Source organism: Callorhinchus milii, unplaced genomic scaffold (genome assembly GCF_018977255.1).
Source record: "Callorhinchus milii isolate IMCB2004 unplaced genomic scaffold, IMCB_Cmil_1.0 Scaffold8, whole genome shotgun sequence".
NCBI classification, from domain to species: domain Eukaryota; kingdom Metazoa; phylum Chordata; class Chondrichthyes; order Chimaeriformes; family Callorhinchidae; genus Callorhinchus; species Callorhinchus milii.
In genome coordinates, this window is record NW_024704749.1 from 8,619,481 (window position 1) to 8,639,343 (window position 19,863).

The 19,863-nt window shown below is 48.9% G+C and overlaps 1 protein-coding gene across 1 annotated transcript in view; it reads left to right on the forward strand.

Moving 5' to 3' along the window:
- Positions 1-19,863, forward strand: part of LOC103188016 (membrane-associated phosphatidylinositol transfer protein 2) — a 54,272-nt gene that overhangs the window by 8,914 nt on the left and 25,495 nt on the right. Inside the window, exon 3 of the mRNA XM_042337372.1 lies at positions 15,058-15,221. Coding sequence (XP_042193306.1) covers positions 15,144-15,221 — 78 coding nt within the window. The 5' untranslated portion in view covers positions 15,058-15,143. The remainder of the gene's footprint in view (positions 1-15,057; positions 15,222-19,863) is intronic.

Genomic DNA, 19,863 nt, shown 5'->3' on the forward strand with positions numbered 1-19,863 from the left:
CCTCTCATCTAGTTATTATTCCCATCCTTAAAAAAAAAAAGCATTTTTATAAAGTTACATGTGGCGGAGAGATTACGGCACATTCCATGACCGGATATCTGTTTGGGACTACACCAGTGCAGTGGTGTCCCCGAAGCTGCGGAACTCTCGCCCTCATTCCCTTTGCCTTTCCCCCTCTCTCCCCATTTTCAGATCACCTTGAAGACCTTCCTCTTCTGTCGTGCCTACGGTCACCTCGAGGAGAATCTCTCCCTCACCGTGGCTATTTACTGGGGCTTTGTACAAAACGGCTGCCACATTTGCCACTCTTGGCGGGAATCGGCGTGTAAGGCTTTGAGGTCTTCTGACATGACGAGTGCTTAAGAAAAAGCACAAGCTCTTTCGCTCTTTTCCCTTTTTCTAAAATTAATGTCTCTACCTCCCACCTCCCCCCGAACAGTACACTATCTGACTGAACAGGAAAGCAGTCTTCTTCCGGCCTGTGCCAGCAGCACTGCTCAGCAGCTGCCTGTAAACACACACACACATACACAGGCAGTGCAGTCGCAGTCTCTCGCTTGTTTGAAACAGATTCTGATTTTCCTTCCCTCTCCGTGGAGAAAAGCCTGACATCTGCTCACAGACTTGGCTCAGATTAGCAACGTCCCACATGGGGGTGGGGGGGGATGTGGTGGGGGGGAAATTGACTATAAAAACGGCCTTGTGTGAAGGCCTGATGTCTTTTTAAGTGTCCCTCTGTGTAAAAATGAGCCTCCCTTTTAACACAATTACTTCTTAATCATTGTACAAATGGCCCTTGTTGTATTCAGCCAGATAGGAACATGCCGTGTAGAACACCATTAAACCTTGGGACGTCCTCCCGACGTGAAAGGCGCTATACAAATGTAATGTTGTTGTTGTTGTAATTGTTGATTGGAAAGACGTAGTTATATCACAGGTGTGCAAAATAGCTACAACACCTGAACTCTGTGTTAGACTCTGCGGTGATGAGTTTATTGTTTAACACCAGACAAGCGGTGATTTCCCTTTGCGCGCTGTATTCTGGGCGATGAGTAATCGAGTAGTTATTACAAAGGGCAAAATGAAATTGTGTGGGTTATAGCAGATTGTTATTACTAGAATGATAAGATGCGAGAATGATAGCGACTTGACAACCGACTGCGATAATAATCTTTAGTGCTAGAGATCAGACCAGATCACCAGCGCTTGGCAAAGTGGGGGCGGGGGGGCGCAGGTGTTTGTCAGGAGGTTATCACATTGGGCGTCCTCCCAGTGTGAAAAGCGCTGTATAAATGCAATTTGTTGTTGTTGTCCTGTCAGTCAATGTGTTGGAATTACTGATACCCATTTAAAATGGTGGAGGGAGGTGGGGAGGTAGGGTCGGCAATCATCACATACAACCCTCGCCTCACCTATGCTTCCCTACGCTTTGGGTGAGAGGAGAAATCAACCCTGACCTCATGAAGACTGAGAGCAAGGGATGGTGGACTGGAAGCTTGGAGACATTTTGAGGTGATGGGTGCTGTGACAGTGCCAGGTCTGATGGCACTTTATTGTTTTGCAAATGACGTCCTGATGTTTGGATCAGGGGAGGGCGGAGAGGGGTGGGCGGTGTGGGTGTTCTAATGTCATTTTGAATCTGCTGTGGTTGGTGTGAATTGTGCACTTGGGTTTATTATTGACGAGCAAGGACTGTAAATCCTCCCGGTTCCACACTAACACTCAAGTCAGTCAGTCCGTCCGTCACCCTCTAGTTTACAGGAAGCCTCAGTCCCGGAGTCTGACCTGCCTGTACAGTTGTCTCTGTCCTTCATCGCATTATAATAATGTGATTACAATAAACCGTGCAGCTTTGCTGTGGAAGCTCTCCGTGTGTGTGTGTGAGTGCGCGTGTGTCTTTCATGTGGAAATGCGTGTTGTTGTGACGAGGCCCTGACAGATGAAAAGGGAGGATTTCGGTCAGTAAATGGGTTAGAAGTGGTGTTTGTTTCGGGCTGGCATTGGTACAAAAAGCAGATTATCCAGTTGAGCAGATCAGGCAGAGCCTGTGGCAGCTTTTTAACTTTGTAACTGGCGAGGCGAGGTGTGTCAGTTGAGTGGACGTCAGTCGTGCTAGCAGCGTGTCAGTATCATGTCAGCAGCACCGTGTGTCTGCGTGTAGTGTGTGGTACTTTGGGTGTAATCCAGGCCCAGTCCTACTCTTGCTCTTCTCAAACGCGCGCTTTGCAGCAGGACTGACTAGCCAGCAGTCAGGAACACCTTGTCGACAACAACAACAACAACGACTTGGATTTATAGAGCTCCCTCCATGTTGGACGGCGTCTCAGAGCGCTTCACAGTAACGGATCCCGGGACCGAGCCGGGGGGAGGGGGAGGAAGGTGACCAAAGACGCGGTCGAAACGAAAGGTCTTCAGCAGAGACTTGAAAATAGGAAGAGAGGGGGCGAGGCGAAGGGAGTGAGGAAGGGAATTCCAGAGCCTCGGGGCATAGTGGCTGAAGGCACGGCCGCCGAGGGTGAAGCGGAGGATTCGGGTGACAAGGAGGAGGCCAGACCCGGCGAAGCAAAGGCAACGGGCACTGTTGTGAGAAGAGAGGAGGTCAGAGAGGTAGGGGGATGCAGAGGAGTGGAGGGATTTGAAGATCAGGAGTGTCACCCCTTCCAGCCCTCCCCTCCCGCTCGCCCCTCAGCCTCCAGCGCACAAACACACACACATGCACACAGGCGTGCAGACTCCCGAGTGACTCGGGCTCCTCGGCTCCTGCTGTTTAGCACGTTAGTTAGTTGCTGTGTTCGTTTACAGAACATTCCCTTCCATTTGCACTGGGGCCTTGTTCTGTAAAGCACCTCGAGGTGTTGCTCTTAGGAGAAAGGTGCTGGATCAGTGTAACTTGTTGTTGTTGTTGAGAGGAGGCAAGAAGTGACCAAGACCAAGAGAACAGGTGGAGGAGGGAGCTGAGCTGTAACTATTTTCCCTGCGGACAGTATGTGGGCGCAAGGGACAGAGGCTCTCCTCTCGTTCTGTTACTAGGACACGCTGATGGTCACAGCGCCTGCGATGAGGTCGACGCTCTGAAATTAGGATTAAAAAAAAAAGTGAATTTAATTAATTTTAGACCGCGTCTGTCGAACGAGAGATGCCAAGGCCTCCACAGTGAAGGGTTATTAGCTGGTGCTTGTCTTGCTGACGTATAAATGACGATGGATTCAGGGACAGATTTTCAGAAGTCTATCGCTGGGGGCAGTGTGTGTGTGTGTGTGTGTGTGAGGAGGGGAGGGGGGGAAAGAGTAGGGGGAATTATAAGAATTTGGAACTTGCAGGTACCCAGGCAACCTGCCCAGGCAACAATTCAGTATCCAGGCAAAACGTTCCTTTACACGCAAGTTTGGAGCCAGCGCTTCAAACTGGGTGTGTGTGTTGGTGTGCCTGTGTTAGCAGTGATTGAACAGCCACATTAGTAATTGATGGTGAGGACGGGATGGGAATGGCAGGGCTGGGCTGGGCAGGGCATTGTTGTTCTGGCTGCTGGACTGTGCGTGAGGCTGCAAACTGATGAGACGCCAGCAGATCTGTGAGAATTATTGTCCCAGAGCTTGAGCCGAGCGGAGCGAGCAGAGCAGAGGGGACGAGAGCGAGAGAGAGAGACTCATCAGTGAGTCACTGGTTTCATTAAAGCTGCCGGTTTTACTGTTTATTCCGGTGTTTGTGTGTGTGTGTGTGTGTGGTGGTTGGAGAGGGCGAGGGGTGTGGGCAGGTTTGCTTTAAATGGAGCCTACTGTTCATACTGTCAGGCACCGAGCAAGCTCAGGAATGTCGATTTAAAGAGGAGATGTTGACCAGTAGGCAGCTGTCTGCTTTGTTGATGGGCTTTGCATACGAATGAGAGGCGCAGTCATCGCTGACGAGTGGGGAGGCTCTTTGCTTTGCAGTGAAATGCACGGTGAGGCTGATTAGCTGTTTCCCGGCTCCTGACATATTGTCTTGCTCCTTCCTCCAGCCAGCTAGCCAGCCGACTCTCCATGGCAACTCGCTCTGCCTAACTAACGCTCCCAGCCAGCGTAGCCCAGAATCCATTTTCTCTGTTCAATGTGGGACTCCCGCCCTATCGACCTACCGGCAGCCAGTGTCCTGGTCCTAACGTGCGGGCCGTCGGTCCAAGGATGCTGGTGAGGTGGAGGTGAGGGAGAGAAGGGGGGAGGTTTGAGGGTAGGCAACAAGGCACGCACCTCATGATGTTCGTCGGTAAGAAATGCAGGAAAACAATGGATTGATTAGACAGAGCTTCAGATGTCGTGAAAAGGTAAAATTCATTTACCTCCCTACAGTACAGCACAGTAGGTGTGGCGTTGTGGCTGGCTCAAGTGGCTTTAAAACTGTGTGTGTGTGTGTGTGTGTCTTTTGAGACTATCTGGAGCCTTTCCTCTCTTACGCTTATATTTGCAGTGATTGTAATAATAATAATCCTTGCATTTGATACTGCGCCTTATCATGTCGCTGTAACGTCTCAAAGCGCTTCACAGCACATACTGTAAAGTGGATTGACTGTGTTTTTTGTGGGCGAAACACAGCAGCCAATTGCGCACAGCAGTGTCCCACAAACAGTCGTGGATTGAATGACCACATTTTGTAAGCAATGAAGACGTGAAGCGAGTGAGAGTGAGGCAGGAGGGAGTGCGGTCTCTGTCTCTGTGAACCCAAATATACAGACCAACGGACTGGGAACTGGGAATTAGAAATAGCTTTGTGTTTCCATCAGCTAAGGTTTCAGCAAGCAGCCGCTAATCTGTGCTGGTGTTAGCCTGGAGGATGCTCCATGTTCACATCCGGGCACAGAAACACTGAGGCTTTTCCTCGGTTGGGAGCAGTAAGTAGGAGCTTCCGTGCTCCTCGGGAAATTTTATGCAATAATTCCATACGAACCCTGGCGGCTGTGTTCTAAAATGACGACAGTGGATTTAAAGCCTTGTCAGTAACCATCATAAATAATGTGTGTGTCTGTTTGTGTGAGTGATTGGGTGGTTGTGTGGTGTGGGACTGGGTGGTGCTCTGTGTGTGTGTGTGTGTGTGCGTGCCCCCAGGTAGTGCTGTGGGAGTGTGTGCGTGTCTGTGGGTGTGACCAGGTAGCATTGTAGTGTGTGAGTGCGTACACTTTGCCTCCTCTCCCTCTTGCCAGGCATATACCTCTATAACCAAAGGTTGCTGATCACTTCCTCACTCTGTTTCCTGTGCTTAATGTCTGAGTATAATGGTAGACTCTGAACTGGGGGTGATGTTTTTCCGCCACCTATAGTGTCCACGATCCCTTGCAATGGTGTATTCACCTCAACAAACTGTCTCCTCAATGACTGCTCCCTCCGACCCTCACGCCCTCAGAATTAAAGGAATAATTAATGCTAGCGTTAGACAGACTGAAACTAATGATCCAATTAGTGCATTTGCATAAGTGAACAGGCCGATGCATATTATGTCACACTTAGCAAGTTGCATTAATGAGAATTAAGTTGCGTTAATGAAAGGAGGATGACTTGTGCTGTGGGTTATTATAAGTGGAGAGCGCGGAGCCCTGTACAGCTGAACCACGTGCCGTGCAGAGGTCTTTCACATCGAGTCCTACCTTGGAATGCGTGCGTTTTGGCCACAAACGATTCCCTTGTTAACTAATCATCAGATCAAAATAACGTAAGGGATTTATTTTCTGACACAAATGTGAAAGGATTGGGATTGTGTGGAGTTGGGCAGGGCAGGGCAGCCTGGCTGGTTCCTGTACAGCTGATCACAGGTTCTGAGGACCTGAAGCCACAGGGGAAGCCAGAAGGCTGGAGTTTGTTTCCAGTCTCCCCACCTGAGGCTCTCTGCAGATGCAGAGCATCTTGGTGATTGGGTGACTGATAGATGTGTGCTGGCCCCAAGCATAGGGTGTGGAGTGGCGGGTGGGTGCTATTTTGGGAATGAGAAGGTGGACACGGTCATTGAGGTGGGTGTTTAGGTGGCTTTCGAAGACAAATAGAAGGACAGGGAGATGGAGAGGTATCACAGAGGTAGGCAGGAGCTGTGAGCAGATACATGAGGGGTGGTGGGGGGTGTTGGGGGGGGGAGCAGGACAACGAGTCTGGAGAGTATCACAGAGGTAGGGAGGAGCTTTGAGCAGATACATGAGGTTTGCCTGCTACTTTCAGAGCTAAATATGGCATCAGCGCTGTTGGCTTTCCAATAACTCACGAGTAGCTTTGGAAAACTCACTCGTTCCGCTGACCTACAGAATAAACAGCGTACTTGTATCGCACGCAGCCCGTAGTGATGCTGTGCTGTGAGTTTGCTCAGCTGCTGTGGGTATTTACCCACTGGCTCTCCATCCCCCAGAGAAGAGAGTTCAAAATCCTCATCCTCGCTTTCAAAGCCCTCTGCGGCTTTGCTCCTCCCTATTACCTCTGTGATCTGAAAACCCCATACCGCCCTGTCCGCTCCTTCTACTCAGTGGGCTCCAGCCTGCTACACGTCCCCAGCCCGCCTCGCCCCGCCCCACTAACGGTGGTCGGGCCTTCAGGCTCTCTGTACCCCACCCTCTGGAATGCCATCCCCAGTCCCTTTGCCCTCGCTCCCTCCCTTCCCTCCTTCAAAGCCTGTCTCAAGACCCTCCTCTTCGACTGCGTGAGAGGCGCTATATGAATAAAATTTGTTGTTGTTGTGCCCTGACCTTTTCAGCCATGTTTCCGGGTGAGGCTGTGGGAACGAAGCCGGCCGGGGTCACAGTTCCGCGGGAACCCAGTCTGCTCCACAAGGCGAGTAGGGCTTCTTTGCCGGAGTGTCTCGCATTGAATGGAAAATCTGCTCTGACATTTGCAAGGTCACATGCTACAGCACGGGCTATCTCCCCAGCTGTTTACTGCTCAGTCACTGAATGTGCAGCGGCAAATTAGCCGCTTACCTTCAATCCCGGGTGCCCTGTGCACGCGCTCTCTCTCTCTCTCTCTCTTGCTCTTGCTCTCTCTCTCTCTCTCTCTCTCAGCATCTCAGTCTGCACGCAGTCCAACTGCCCACCCCGGGGTTCCACACAATCCGCACCCAGCTTACACCGAATCCGCCTCCGCTCTGTGAGTGCTCTGGCTCCGCGTTTCCTTTTCTTTTGCGGTTATTGGAATTGCAGAAGCAGTTATGATTTAATTACAATCTTCCAATGGTGCTAGGTGTGCCTTGTCCCAATCCTACAACCGTGACTGAGTTCCGCCGTGGGGCCTCGAGGCTGAGCTGCACCGTGGGGCTGTGTGACTTCAGCTGCGCTGTGGGGCCCCAAGGCCAACTTGAGTTGTTTCTTGTTTAAAACCGCTCTCCCTGGCACGGTTCAGTGTGTGTCTCATTGTTCACTGCGCCCACAAACTCCCCGTTCCTCTGGTTGGGAGGTGCCACTCTGAGTCGTGCTTCCTGTTGTAGTTCATTGTTTAGTGAGTGGTTGAGACGTTCTGCGGAATGCATTAACCTTTAAATGTGGAGATAGTGGTAACAAACAGAAATACTGTGCCAGCCGTGTGTTCATAGCCTGATCTTGCTGTAGCTGGGGATGGATGTGTAAATCCCCAATCAGCCCATCGCCCTCGTTTGTCCCCTGAGACGTACAGTGACGACACACATGCTCTCTTGAGTAACTTTCCTGGGTGAGGAGGTCGGGAGATTGCATCCGGATTTAGCTTTACCGTTTGTTATTGTTCTGATGGGTTTGATGTCAGGGTAAGATTTCAGAGATGAGTACAAATGTCAACAAGAACTTGCATTTATATAGCGCCCTCCACATGCAGCAGTGTCCCAAAGCTATGAAATGTACTCCCAGCTCGCCAACAGCATATTTACAGCCACTTCAATAAGAATCACCTTTCAACCTCCTCGTTTGTCTCCTGAGACATGCAGTGATGACACGCATGCTCTCTACTTTCCTGCCCGATAGCTTTAGGTATGTTATTGTTTACCAGATCATTACAAGCCATGTTGTTCTGTCTATGGGGCTTTGACTCGCAAAATTACATTATCAATGACTGTTCTTGGTCCAAGCTACTATTTCCTCAGGACCCAAGGACAGCAATATGGAGAGAACAGGGAGTGGCGTTAGAGTAGAGAGCTCCAGTGTGAGGGGAGCGAGCATCAGCACAGACACGAATGGGGGAGGAATGGCCTACTCCTGTGCTTTATGAATCTATGACGTCTTTTTTTCCCCACTGTTACCTGTAAGTTCCTGATCTTGAGAAAGAAGAGGGCAGAATTACACACTGAGGGACCAGCTCAATACGTTTAAATCGCTTTGAAATCTTGACCTTGATCCTCCTCACCCAGTTATTAAAGACATCTGGTAATGCGATACCGGCTTTTGTTTGCAGCAACAGTTTGTCAAACCCTGTAAACACAGCTGCTCCTGTAAAGAAGCAAAAGATGGAACCTCAATGTCATTAGTCCACCCTTATGCTTCCAATACCAACTCAATCCTGCCCTGCTCTGCCCTAGACTCTCTTGCCTGACAGTGACTGGGTATGTGCTGCTCTGTCAGACAATAAACAGGGAACTGTTTGAGAGCCCTCTCCTAAGTGTGAAGCTACTGGATGCTTGTTTTTGGGGCCTCGAGCTCGGCAGTGAATTTGCCCTGTGATAACGATGAGATTGTGGAGCGTGTGTTGCTGCTGTTGACCTGGTTTTGGTGCCTGTGGTGTGGTGCCGGCCAGACTCAGACACTTGCGCTCACTCACAGCCTCTCACACGGATGAACGCCTCGAACAGCCTCACAGAGAGCTGCGAGCAGGTGAGCAGGCTTTCAGTTTCTTGACCAATGGCACTGTCAGAGAGAAAGAGAGAGAAAGAGAGAGATAGAGGTTGGTGAAGGCCTCAAGAGAAATGGAGCAAGGCGCAGGAGGCTAGCACAGAGCGGGGGGTGAAGGGGATGTAGGGGGTTTGGCAACCTGGTGCCTGGCCTAAACAGTAAGGCTCCTTTTTTATTGCAGCTTGATTGGAATCAGTGGGGATGGGGGCTGAGGGGAGCGGGGAGGGGATGTAGAGGTGTGGGTAGGCGGGGCGGTAGGTGTGTGGAGTTGGAGGTGAAGCTGGAGGATGCGAGGCTGTGGTTGGAAGGGGTCCATGTTGGTGCAAAGTGATCACCACTTGTTCCAAATGGGAACAAAGTGGGTTTCAGTGAAAGATTGACCACAATCCCTGGCAGGCTGTCTGTCCAGTGAATAACGGGTGTGTTCTAGGGGACCCTGGTAGTGAGGACGGGCTGTTTTGCCTTTCTTTAGTCCTCGTCTCCTATATTTTGAAAACTAACTGAAGCTTCCAGACAGAATGTGCTTTCTCGTCCTGACTTGTAGAGGATTCTTGAGCTGTTTATGTGATTACAAGTCAGTAAGCAGCTGCTTCCGTTGCAATCCTTTTATCCAGAGAGAATAAACAGCCAGAAACAGCCCAGGTTTGTGTCGGAGATCACTGTCCTTTTGTTCTGCACCTGCCCACCGTATGCCAGTTCTGTTGTGGTTGCAGTAAATGTCTGCGAGGGCTGTGAGACGTTATCCTACATGACGCTCGCTGTAGAACTACGTTGGGTGATCTTCGCATCTCACACTGTGGAAAGGGTTGCTGAAGTTTAACGTTCTCTGGGCTGATAGTCCTTTAGTGTTAAAGTCACCGAGTCACTGAGCTACAACCAGGGAAACATCTCCTTCCCGAGCGGTACTGCTGAACATGGGAACGAGCGAGCTGGGCTGAGATTGACATGTTTTGGTAAATCACACTGCTTTCTGCAGTTGTTGGTAGGTGAGGGAGCGAGTGGGTGGGCGGAGTATTTAACGTAAAGAGCTGCTCCTTCATGTTAGGTTTTCCATTCGTCACCGAGAGAATCTAATTAATGTAATGGTGCTGGAACGAACACGCCTCGCCACACAATGAAACTGACGGTTAGTTGTTTGGCAGGCGACAGATATCCAGCAGAATTGGTTGTGGTATCATTTAGAGTGTTTTCTGTTTATAGAGAATCCGTTTTTTTTTTTTGAAGAGCGCAAAATAAATGTAGTTTTTCACGTGTCTTGGAAATGTCCCTCTCCGAGCTGCCACCCTGCATGATGGGTGTTGTATAAATAGTGGTGGCTGTTGTTGTTGTGGTGGCGAGAAGTGGGTGGTACAGGGAAACTTTCTGTATACTGTAGTGAATTTCCTCGCAAACAATGTTAGGTTAGCTGGCTGGTGGCTGTTCACTCCAGCAGAGAGTTAAGCTGCCGTTCTGCTCGTTCTGTTGTCAGTGAATTTGCGGCGATTATTTTGAGCTTCTCCAGTGTTAGGGTGACTCACCCCAGAGCCTTCACTCAGTACAGAGCTCACAGCGAGTGTCTGTGCCCACACACAGCGCACAGAGCCCCGGCATGTGCCTTGTGAACTATATTTCTCCCTACCCTCTCCATCCCTCTCGGATATTCTGGTAATTTTGCGGAGCACTCACCTCACAAGCGAGAGGACCTGAGTTCGATTCCCGGGCAGAGCAAAACGTTGGGCAAGTTTCCTTACTCCACACGCCTCTGTTTACCTGGCAGTAAGTAGGAACCCGGTTGTTAGCCAATTGGCGGATTGCTTTTCCGGGGGTAATAATTCCTTCAAAAAGAAATAATAATAATGAGGTCATTCAATCCACGACTGTTTGTGGGACACTGCTGTGTGCAATTAGCTGCCGCGTTTCGCCCACAAAGTATACAGCCAATTCACTTTACATGATAAGACGCTATATCAAATGCAAGGATTATTATATTATTATAATTTTATATTCAGGGACTCCATTTATCAAGTCACCGACCGACTGAGCAGTTATTGCAACCGGGATTGTGCGTTTAACTTGACACCTGTACAGAGCTGCACTGTGTGTGGTGGCCAGAGGCAGAGAGCTGGACTTTTAAGTGACCAGAGCAGATTTCGCTCTCACTGGCATTGTGTGAGGCTGGTTCCTTGTGTGAGCATTCAGGTGGGGCAGACCGGACCATTAGCTGACAGTGATCAATGACACTGACGTCGCTCCGTAGGTTCAATTAGTTCTAATTTAAAATTAAAATCGACATCCAATTTTCTTTAAATCATTTTAATTACTTACCCAATATGCAAAATGAGCAGGAGCCAGGCTGATAAGATGAGGGGGTTGTGGGTGTAGGTGTGTGTGGTGGGGGGGGGGGTGTGACGATTTCTGTTCCATTCATGTCGCTGCCTATAACTCATTGCTAGTAAGTTATCAGGTCATTCACTGGTGGAATATAAATGGCTTCCCACTGTTCCTCCTCATGTTTCCTCTCTATAAATAGATTCTCAACCCAGAATAGAATCCACTATAACCTTGTCACTGGCACAGAAAGGTAAGCCACCGACAGAGCTGGCACGCGGGCACTAGCTGGCCACTAGTATCCAGGAATCTACAGTGGCCTGGTACAAAAGGTTATTGTATAATAGAATATATATGTGAAATGTATGCATTTATACATATTTGTTGTATGTTCATTTATTACATATATAATATTTCTGTATAATATAATAATCCTATAAAGATCCTTGCATTTAATACAGCATCTTCGAGACGTCTCAAAGCGCTTCGAGAAATATACAGTAAAGTGTGTATTTTGTGGATGAAACACAGCAGCCAATTGCGCACAGCAGTGTTCCACAAACAGTCGTGGATTGAGTGACCAAACTACACTTGCATACGCAATAAATCTCTACATTTATTATAATATATATAATATAATTTTATTTAAAAGATTAAAAATGAGAGCTTTGCAGAATCGGAAATACTAGACCAATATCGAAATGTTTTACCAGCTTCCCTTTTTTTTGCACAATGAGCAGTTTTACAGAAGGGTCTAAATGCCTTTGAAGGAAAATAACTTTTGAGAACCTGACGGCATCAGAATGTGAATCTAGCTGTTCTGCCCATGCGTCTCTCTCTCTCTGAGTGGGTCACTGCAACCAGTGGCAGATTCGTTCACACCTTGTGCTTGAAGGCTGGGATTGCTAGTGCAGGCACAGCCCATCTACCTCTGCTTTGTGGAAGTTTGTTGTGCTGATCTGCCTCACGCAACCAATTAGTGTGCTGTGTTATCCGCCCACTCCTATTCTTATAACTACCCGAATTAACGCTGGTCTCTGAATCCAGCAGGAAGAATCAAGGTTGATCCGTCAGCAGCGCTGGTTCAAAGCAGGAAGTTGAGGGATGGTCGATGGGGAATCAGCTAAGATAATGTAATATCCCTGCATTATGTTTCTCTGCAGTAAAACAAGATAAATAGGACACTGGAGAATGGTAACCAGTCCAGGCTGACATCTAGCACAGCTCTGTTGTGGGGCGGAGGGGGGGGGGGGGGCTGGATTGTCGGAAGTGCCATCCTTCACTTGAGACCTTGAGCAGAGGTTCCATCTGCTTGTTCAGGAGGACGTTAAAGATCCTGTGGCGCTATTGGAGAATAGAAGTGCGGTTCTCTCTCCTGGTGTCTTGGCTGACAATCCCCCGGATAAAATCGGTCACTCACTTTGTGACTGTTTACGCGGGGTGGCTGTACCCGTTGACTGGCTGCTGTGTTTGCCTGCACATACCCAGTCGTTGCTCTACACAGTGATTCCCTTACTTCCCTTACTTACTTGAGACGATTTGACATTGTAGGCGCTGGAGCAAATGCAAGCCTTGTTGTTGTACAGGTAGCTTCGTAACAACCACTCACTGAGGCCTGAGCGTCTATATGAGCGAGCGAGCGAGCGCGGGCGGTACCCAGGGACAGGCCACACGCACACTAGGTTTAAAGTTCTGGTTTGAAAATTGTAATTAAATGTTCGGAGCAGAGTGCTCAGTAACTACATTTGTTGCATGGTGCAGCAAGAGTTTCCAGCTGGGAGTAATGAATTCAAGCCAGTCAATTACAGGCGTATCAATCTACATATCCGAATGAGCAGAGATAACAGCTGCTGTTTAACCCTCTATCTCTTGCTTGCTCTCTGTCTCTTCACTCGCTCTCGCTCTCGCTGGCTGACCCGACAGTCCTCCTTCTCACCCCTTGTGCCACACTGACCTCTCTCTGTGATTGCATTACGATCCTTGTATTTGGTATCGCGCCTTCATCACACTGAAATTTCTCAAAGCCCTTTGCAGAATTGTCTGTGAAGTGTAAAAATTTTGCAAGCAAGCGCGGCAGCCAATTTATGCACAGCCAAGCCCCGCAAACAGCCCTTGAGGGAGTAACCGTTTTTATCTGGGGTGTTGTCAGCCAGAAGAAGCTCCCCTCTCCTTTCCCAGAGTGTCTTTAAAGTCCGCCTGAACAGGGCAAAGGCGGGACCGTGCACTCTCACTGTGCCTTGCTAGTGCAAGAGACTAGCGTACACGCAAAAGGAAATGGTTGCTTCACGCTTTATCCAGAATTCTTTTTGACATTTGAACCCAACGTGTGTGCGAGGCTTTATTAAGGGGCTGATTTACAGGTACAGCAGTGTGTGAGCAGGTACGGCTAGGAGGAGGGGAGAATAATTGAGGTGGGCCCACAGACTGGCGAGCGAAACGCATTCAGTCCTCGGCTCATACTTTCTTTTAACACCTCGAAAGGTGGTTAATTATTCATAATTGAGTCATCAAACTGCGATGATCTACGCCACGCGCTGGGAGGAAATATGTCATCCTACTAAATATGCATAGAGATAATTGCTCTGCGAGTATGCGTCTGCCTGCGTGTGTGGGTGTGTTTGGGTGTGGGTGGGTGCGTGTGTGTAATATGCCTGGGTGTGGGTACGTGGGTGATGGTGTATGCGTGGGCGTGTGTGTGGATATGTATGTACTGTGTTGGTGTCAGAGAGCTGCTCAGGTGCCAGGAAGCTGAGAGTATAAAAAGCTGAGCTGGTGGGTTTAGAAGGTGCTACTGGGTGTCTTTTTTAAAATGTAAAGGCTTTGATTTATAGCTCAATAAAAGCATAAAATATTTCTTAGGCTCTGCGTGATTTGGCACCAGAGAAATTCTCTGCTGGGCTGAGAGCCACGAAAGCTCTTTGTACATTATTTAGGGTTGGAATTTGTGATAAATGTATCATCTCCCATTGTCCCTGTTCAGGTCTATAACTGCAGACGGAGGAACAAAGATAGGACGGGGGTGAGGGTTTGTGAGGAGCGGTGGGAGGGGTGTGCTGGAGGGAAGGCAGAGGTGGGGGTCCGCAGATGGAGAGAAACAGACAAAGATCTCAGGGAATGTCAGAGATGAGGTATCTCCTGAAGCTCGGCAGCCCAGCCATGCAGGCACACCAGTGCTAATGGCTCCACATGTATAACTGGTGGCTGTGACAGATGTTGCCTAATGACCCTAATCATCTCACAGGCATCCTGGCTCCTCGTTTTCCAATCCTCTTCCGACCTGCAAGCATCGGCGTCTAATCGTCTTTTCTACTCCCACTGTCCCCAGTGATGGAAGTCATAGCTAGTGATCTGCAGATATCCGGCATCTGTTTCTCCTGATTGACGGGCGTCACAACGTACAGACACCCCCGCAAGGCTTTAACGCCCTCCCTCCCAGGGTGTGCTGCCTGACAATAAAATCGCTTGTTTACATCGTGCCTGATCGTGGGACGTCGCTGCATGCGACGCAGTTACTCCACTTTGCAGCAAGTCCTGTGAAGCGCTTTGAGACGTCCTTCCCGACTGAATGGTGCTGGATCGGATGCAAGGATAATTTAATTGGCACAAACCGTACGTTGTGACTGGGGCATAAGCAGTGAGTGAGGCAAGTGTAAGACGCCGGCTTTTGTGGGAGAGAAGATTGTTTTGGGGAAGGCGTGCAGGATGAAAAAGGGAGAGTTGTTAGGAAAGGCTCATTAGCTGGTTTAGAGCAAATGCTAACAAGGCAGAAGGGGAAAGAGCTTCCTTTGTGTTGTAACGGCCTGAATTTCAACCAATGAGTTGCAGGAGAGATGGAGGTGGGTGGTGATGCAATCTGCAGAATTAAGGACATGCGAAGAGAAAGCAGTGACTGAACAGTGTGTAAGGCTCCGGGCTGCTGAGCTGTGCTGAATGCTTTCTCTGCTTTCCTGCAGGTGGGCTCGCCAGCGCTGATCGTGCCGCTGACCTGACACTTAAGTTATTGTTCTGCTAAAGCACCGTGAAGAGGCTATCTGTCAAGATGCTGATCAAGGAATACCACATCCCCCTGCCCATGAGCGTGGAGGAATATCGCATCGCACAGCTCTACATGATCCAGGTACGAGCCCGCCAGACACACACCTGGCCAGGTAATCGGTGGGGGGGGCGCGAGGGTGAGCGCCACTATGTGTTAGCAAAGTTTCCATTCGCTGTCTCCCTAAAACTTTGTGGTACCCATCAGCCTCGCACAATCACACACTGTCCTCGTGTCACAGGCAGCCTCGCACAATCACACACAATCTTTGCGTCACAGTTAGCCTTGCACGACCAGCCATGTTCCAGGTGCTTTGTGGCATTTCTCAGTTGTGCGCCTGTTGTGAGACTGAGCCCTCGGTGTGGTGTGTGAGCTTGACTCTCAGTCACAGTGATGTGTTTTGGCCTACGGGTAGCAAGTTCGCATTAACAGGTCATGACCCTCAAAACTTGACGTGTAGCGCCTTTCACGACAGGTGGACATCCCAAAGCGCTTCACAGGATTTAAGTGAAATGGAGTGACTGTGTAGCTGGTGTGTACAGGACAGTGGAGTCCTGTAGCTCAGTGGTTAGAGCACTCGCTTTGCAAGCGAGAGACCTGAGTTCAATTCCAGACAGAGGGCGAAACCTTGGGCAAGTTTCCTTACTCCACATTCCTAATAATAATCCCTCCAAAAAACAATAATAAATTGGTCATTTTCAATCTACGACTGTCTGTGGGACATTGCTGTGCGCAATTGGCTGTCGCGTTCGCCCACAAATATACAGTCAATTCACTTTATAGTAGATTCTGTGAAGCGCTTTGAGACGTCGAGAAGACGTGAAAAGCGCTATATCAAATGCAAGGATTATTATTATTATTATTATTTGTAGGCAGAAATGAAGCTTTTATCCTTCGTGTTACTTGCCACAAGCTGTTTTGGTCTGGGAAGGTTTGGGATCCAATCTGCTTGGCAGTGTTCAGTACCCTCACTCCATCCATGCTGCTGTCTTGCTCAGTGTCGGATCCTGGGTTAATTATTCTGGGTTCTCTCGCCCCTTGCAGCGACACTGCCACACTGCAGACTGACTGACTGCTGAACTCACTCAGCCCGTTGGTGCGAATCAATATCTTAATTCAAATAAGCAGAGCTTCAACATGGTGATTAATATAAAATGCAACCATAGGATAAAGGAACCTTCTCTTGCCAGCAGTATCAGACGTTCCACCGTTCAGTCCATTTTCAACAATCTAGGACTAAACCTGCCCTGTTTCTAAGCAGTTTGGGTTTTCCCGATTACATTCACAGCAGAAAGATGTTCCTTATATATGCAACCTTTATATACAGGGTCCTTGCATGCATAGTCCTCATAATTCAAACGTCTCCTTCGCTGTATAGCCACAGCCTCTGTTGTTGCCCAGTTCCAGGTGATTGATGACACTTCACAGCTTTCGTACACTCGGGAAAATCCAAGGCCCTTCATGGGGGGTTTTGTATGGAAGCAGGGAGGGGAGGAGGAGGCTGTGGGTTTGCCTTTGAATCCCACACAAATACAGGCCAATGCGGAGCACAGAAAGAGTGGGGGGAGCAGAAAACATCACACACTCAGGCGAACAAAAGTGAAACAGTCAGTAAATTGGTCAGGCGCTTACTATACTTATTAAAGGTTTCAGCCTCACAGGAGCACCTTGCTTCAGTCCATCACACCCTCCCCCCCCCCCCCCCATCCACCCATTCAGTCCTTATCCTCACTTCATTCCTGCCTCCCTGCCCTCTGTAGGGAAAAACCTTTAAGTGTATTGTTTCCCTGTTCATTTTACATCTCTCATATCCACCACTGTATTGCTCAAGTGCTTTCAGGCTTTCTGTGTAAACGCAAGCTATTGTCAGCCAACAAAAGGGTCCAGTAATCTGTGGCAACGATCTTTTTGTGCACATTAAATGGATGTTATGATGTGTTTCTCTCTCTCGCTGCTATTAGATATTCGCCCGAGGTGGGAACAAAGCGTTGGACTAGGCTTGGATGTCAGTGTTGATGGGTGCTCTATAAAAGGCTTGCTTTACAGTTTGCTAATCATTAATAAATTACGCTTTGTTTCAAACCCAGCCAACTCAAATCCACGTGTAGATGGGATGCATGGAAATCTCAGATTGGTTTGGAGACTCTGAAGCGTAGTGATGGGTTTCCACATGTGTCAGACACCTGGCTGGAAATGACGCCTGGAATTCATCCCCCTTAAATGGATTCCAGGATGATGAACAATTTGAAATGAATTTTGAATAAGGTTCACATCCAGAGCTAGAGAGAATTTGGGTAGAATACCAGGTGATTTCAGATGGTGCTGGAGAAGGTTTGCAAATCACCATTGTGTTAAACTGCTGACATTTACTGTGAAGGGCATCTGAAATAGAAAATGTTGCTTTGGGTGCAATATGCTTTCATTTTTATCCGGCTTTCTCTCTTTCTCTTATGAGGCAACGGCGGGTAATTGGAGTTGAGGTACAGATCAGCCACGATCTTATAGAATGGCGGAACAGGCTCGAGGGGCTGAATGGCCTACTCCTGTTTCTGTGGTGATTGGCAGTAATTACTGACAAGTGTAGTGCAACTGCACCAGTTGTGATCAGAGCAGAGGTCCCACACCCTGGCCAGGGACAACGACCCTAGCTGTAAATGCGTGTGGTTGGCCTGATCGCTCCTCTTTTGTTCATCGGTAGAAAAGAAATGTATTTCTGCACAAAGCCAAAGAGAAAAAAAAACTCTCATTGAAATCCTAATTGGCTGTCGTTGGAATTACCCCAATCAATACAGTCATTCATGCCTCATCCACTGTCCTCCACGGTAAACCTGACTGAGGCCAGGGCAGCTGTTTGTACTGAGTCAGCACTTTCTGACAGTGGCTGTTACTGGAACTTACATATATAACCCATTTCTGAGAGTTGTGCAGTAAAGAGATGTGCAGAAAGTGCAGTGCTCTCTCTCTCTCTCTCTCTCTCTGAAGTGCTATTGCTGCTGGGCCAGAATAAGCTGAGTTTGTAATAATGTTTATACACACAAGTGCTGGTTTGCGCTGGCTGCATCTGGAAGTCACGCCAGATTTCCTCTTCCTTCACCACCTCCCGGCTTTTCTCTCCTCTTTATTTTTGGAAGGTCACTCGCAACTGCCTCGTTCCTTTGAGAAAACATTATCAAAAAACACAGCTGTGTGCGTGCGTGTGTGTGTTGCATGTCCATGTATGTGTGTGTGGATATGTTGCGTGTCGGGGCGGATGTGTGTGTGTATGTGTGTCGGGGTGTTTGTGTGTTGGCGTGTGTGTGTGTTTCGGAGGGATGTCTGTCTGGGTGTGTTTAACCAGCGGTGGCAAATGGAAGGCATTTGATAGGTATCTACAGTGTACAGTAAGAGACACATGGTAAGTACGAATGTTGGAGTTGGGAGAAGCTGCCGCTGATTTGGCAGGATAGCCCCTCTCCTCCCAGAGGTTTGATTCACACACAAACAAGTTGGTTAATACGATGCACTGCCAGCTATTTCCGTAATCTTCCTGCAAAGTTCAGTCAAGTTCTCTCAGCCTTCTGATTGTTTCAACATATTCCAGGCGGAGCTAATCACATCGTCTAGGCTAATCCGATTACAAGGAGACTATGCTGAAAGTACAAGCAAGTAAAATGCAAAGCAGGTTAAAATGATGCGTCTGCCGAGATAGTTACAGTACCTGCAAAGTAAACCTGCAAAGCCCCCTCTGGAGCTCTCTACTCTCACCCCATTGCTTCGTGCTCTCCCCATCGTGTCTGCGCTGGTGCTCTCTCCCCCTCTGGAGCTCTCTACTCTAATCCCATTCCCTGTCTGTCACCTTTACTGTGTGTGTGTAAAACGCTGAATGTGAAAGGCCTGGCTTCTCAAGCCTGAGCCGCTTCATCGCGTTGCGCTCTCTGAGGGAACGTGTTGCCTTAAGGAGCCTGCGGAGCCTGTACTCAGGGTGCCATGGTTACCGGTGACGACACACGGCGTCAACGTGAGCAACCGTGGATATGTCCGACCTTAGCCGGCCTGAGCCACACTGGCTGAGTAATGGAGGATGGGTTGCTGATGCAGTCACTTTGCCATAGCAACAGATGCTGCCCCGGAAATGTGCCTGTGCGTGTATCTGTGTCAGGCTGCGATGGAGAGAGGGAGGGAGCAAGCATCCAGCCCCGTACCCTGTCTAAGCTGTTCGGGGGGGAAGGGTTTCCCAGGAGCACATTTGATCCGATTGGAGAAGAAACTGGTTCCATATTAAAAGTCGGATTGAATAAGTTACGCTTTTTAGGTCAGTCGAACCCATCAAAGCGCTTCGCAAATCAGAACTACCTGGAAATGAAGGTGAATGTTGCTGTGCCAGGGAGACGGTGAGAGAAGCGGGGAATATTGTGTTGCAGCACGGAAGGAGGCCGTTCACGCTATCTTATCTGCTGGCGTCTCTGAAAGAAGTGCTGTTTCTCTCGCTCCCCGAGTCTTCTGCTCCCACCTTTATGTTTCACCCTTTTATATTTTACCTTTTGAAATTATCGATCATCATTGCTTCTATGAGATCTTTTGTGCAATCTGAGGCAAGCACTGTGCGGGACTTGGGACGTCTTCCTGATGTGAAAGGTCCTATACAAATGTAATTTGTGGTTGTGTGCCCGTTATTTTGGGGGGGGGGTGTCTGCAGGGGAGGGAGATGTGGGAAGGGGTGAGGCTGCCAGCGGGAGGGAGGGGAGGA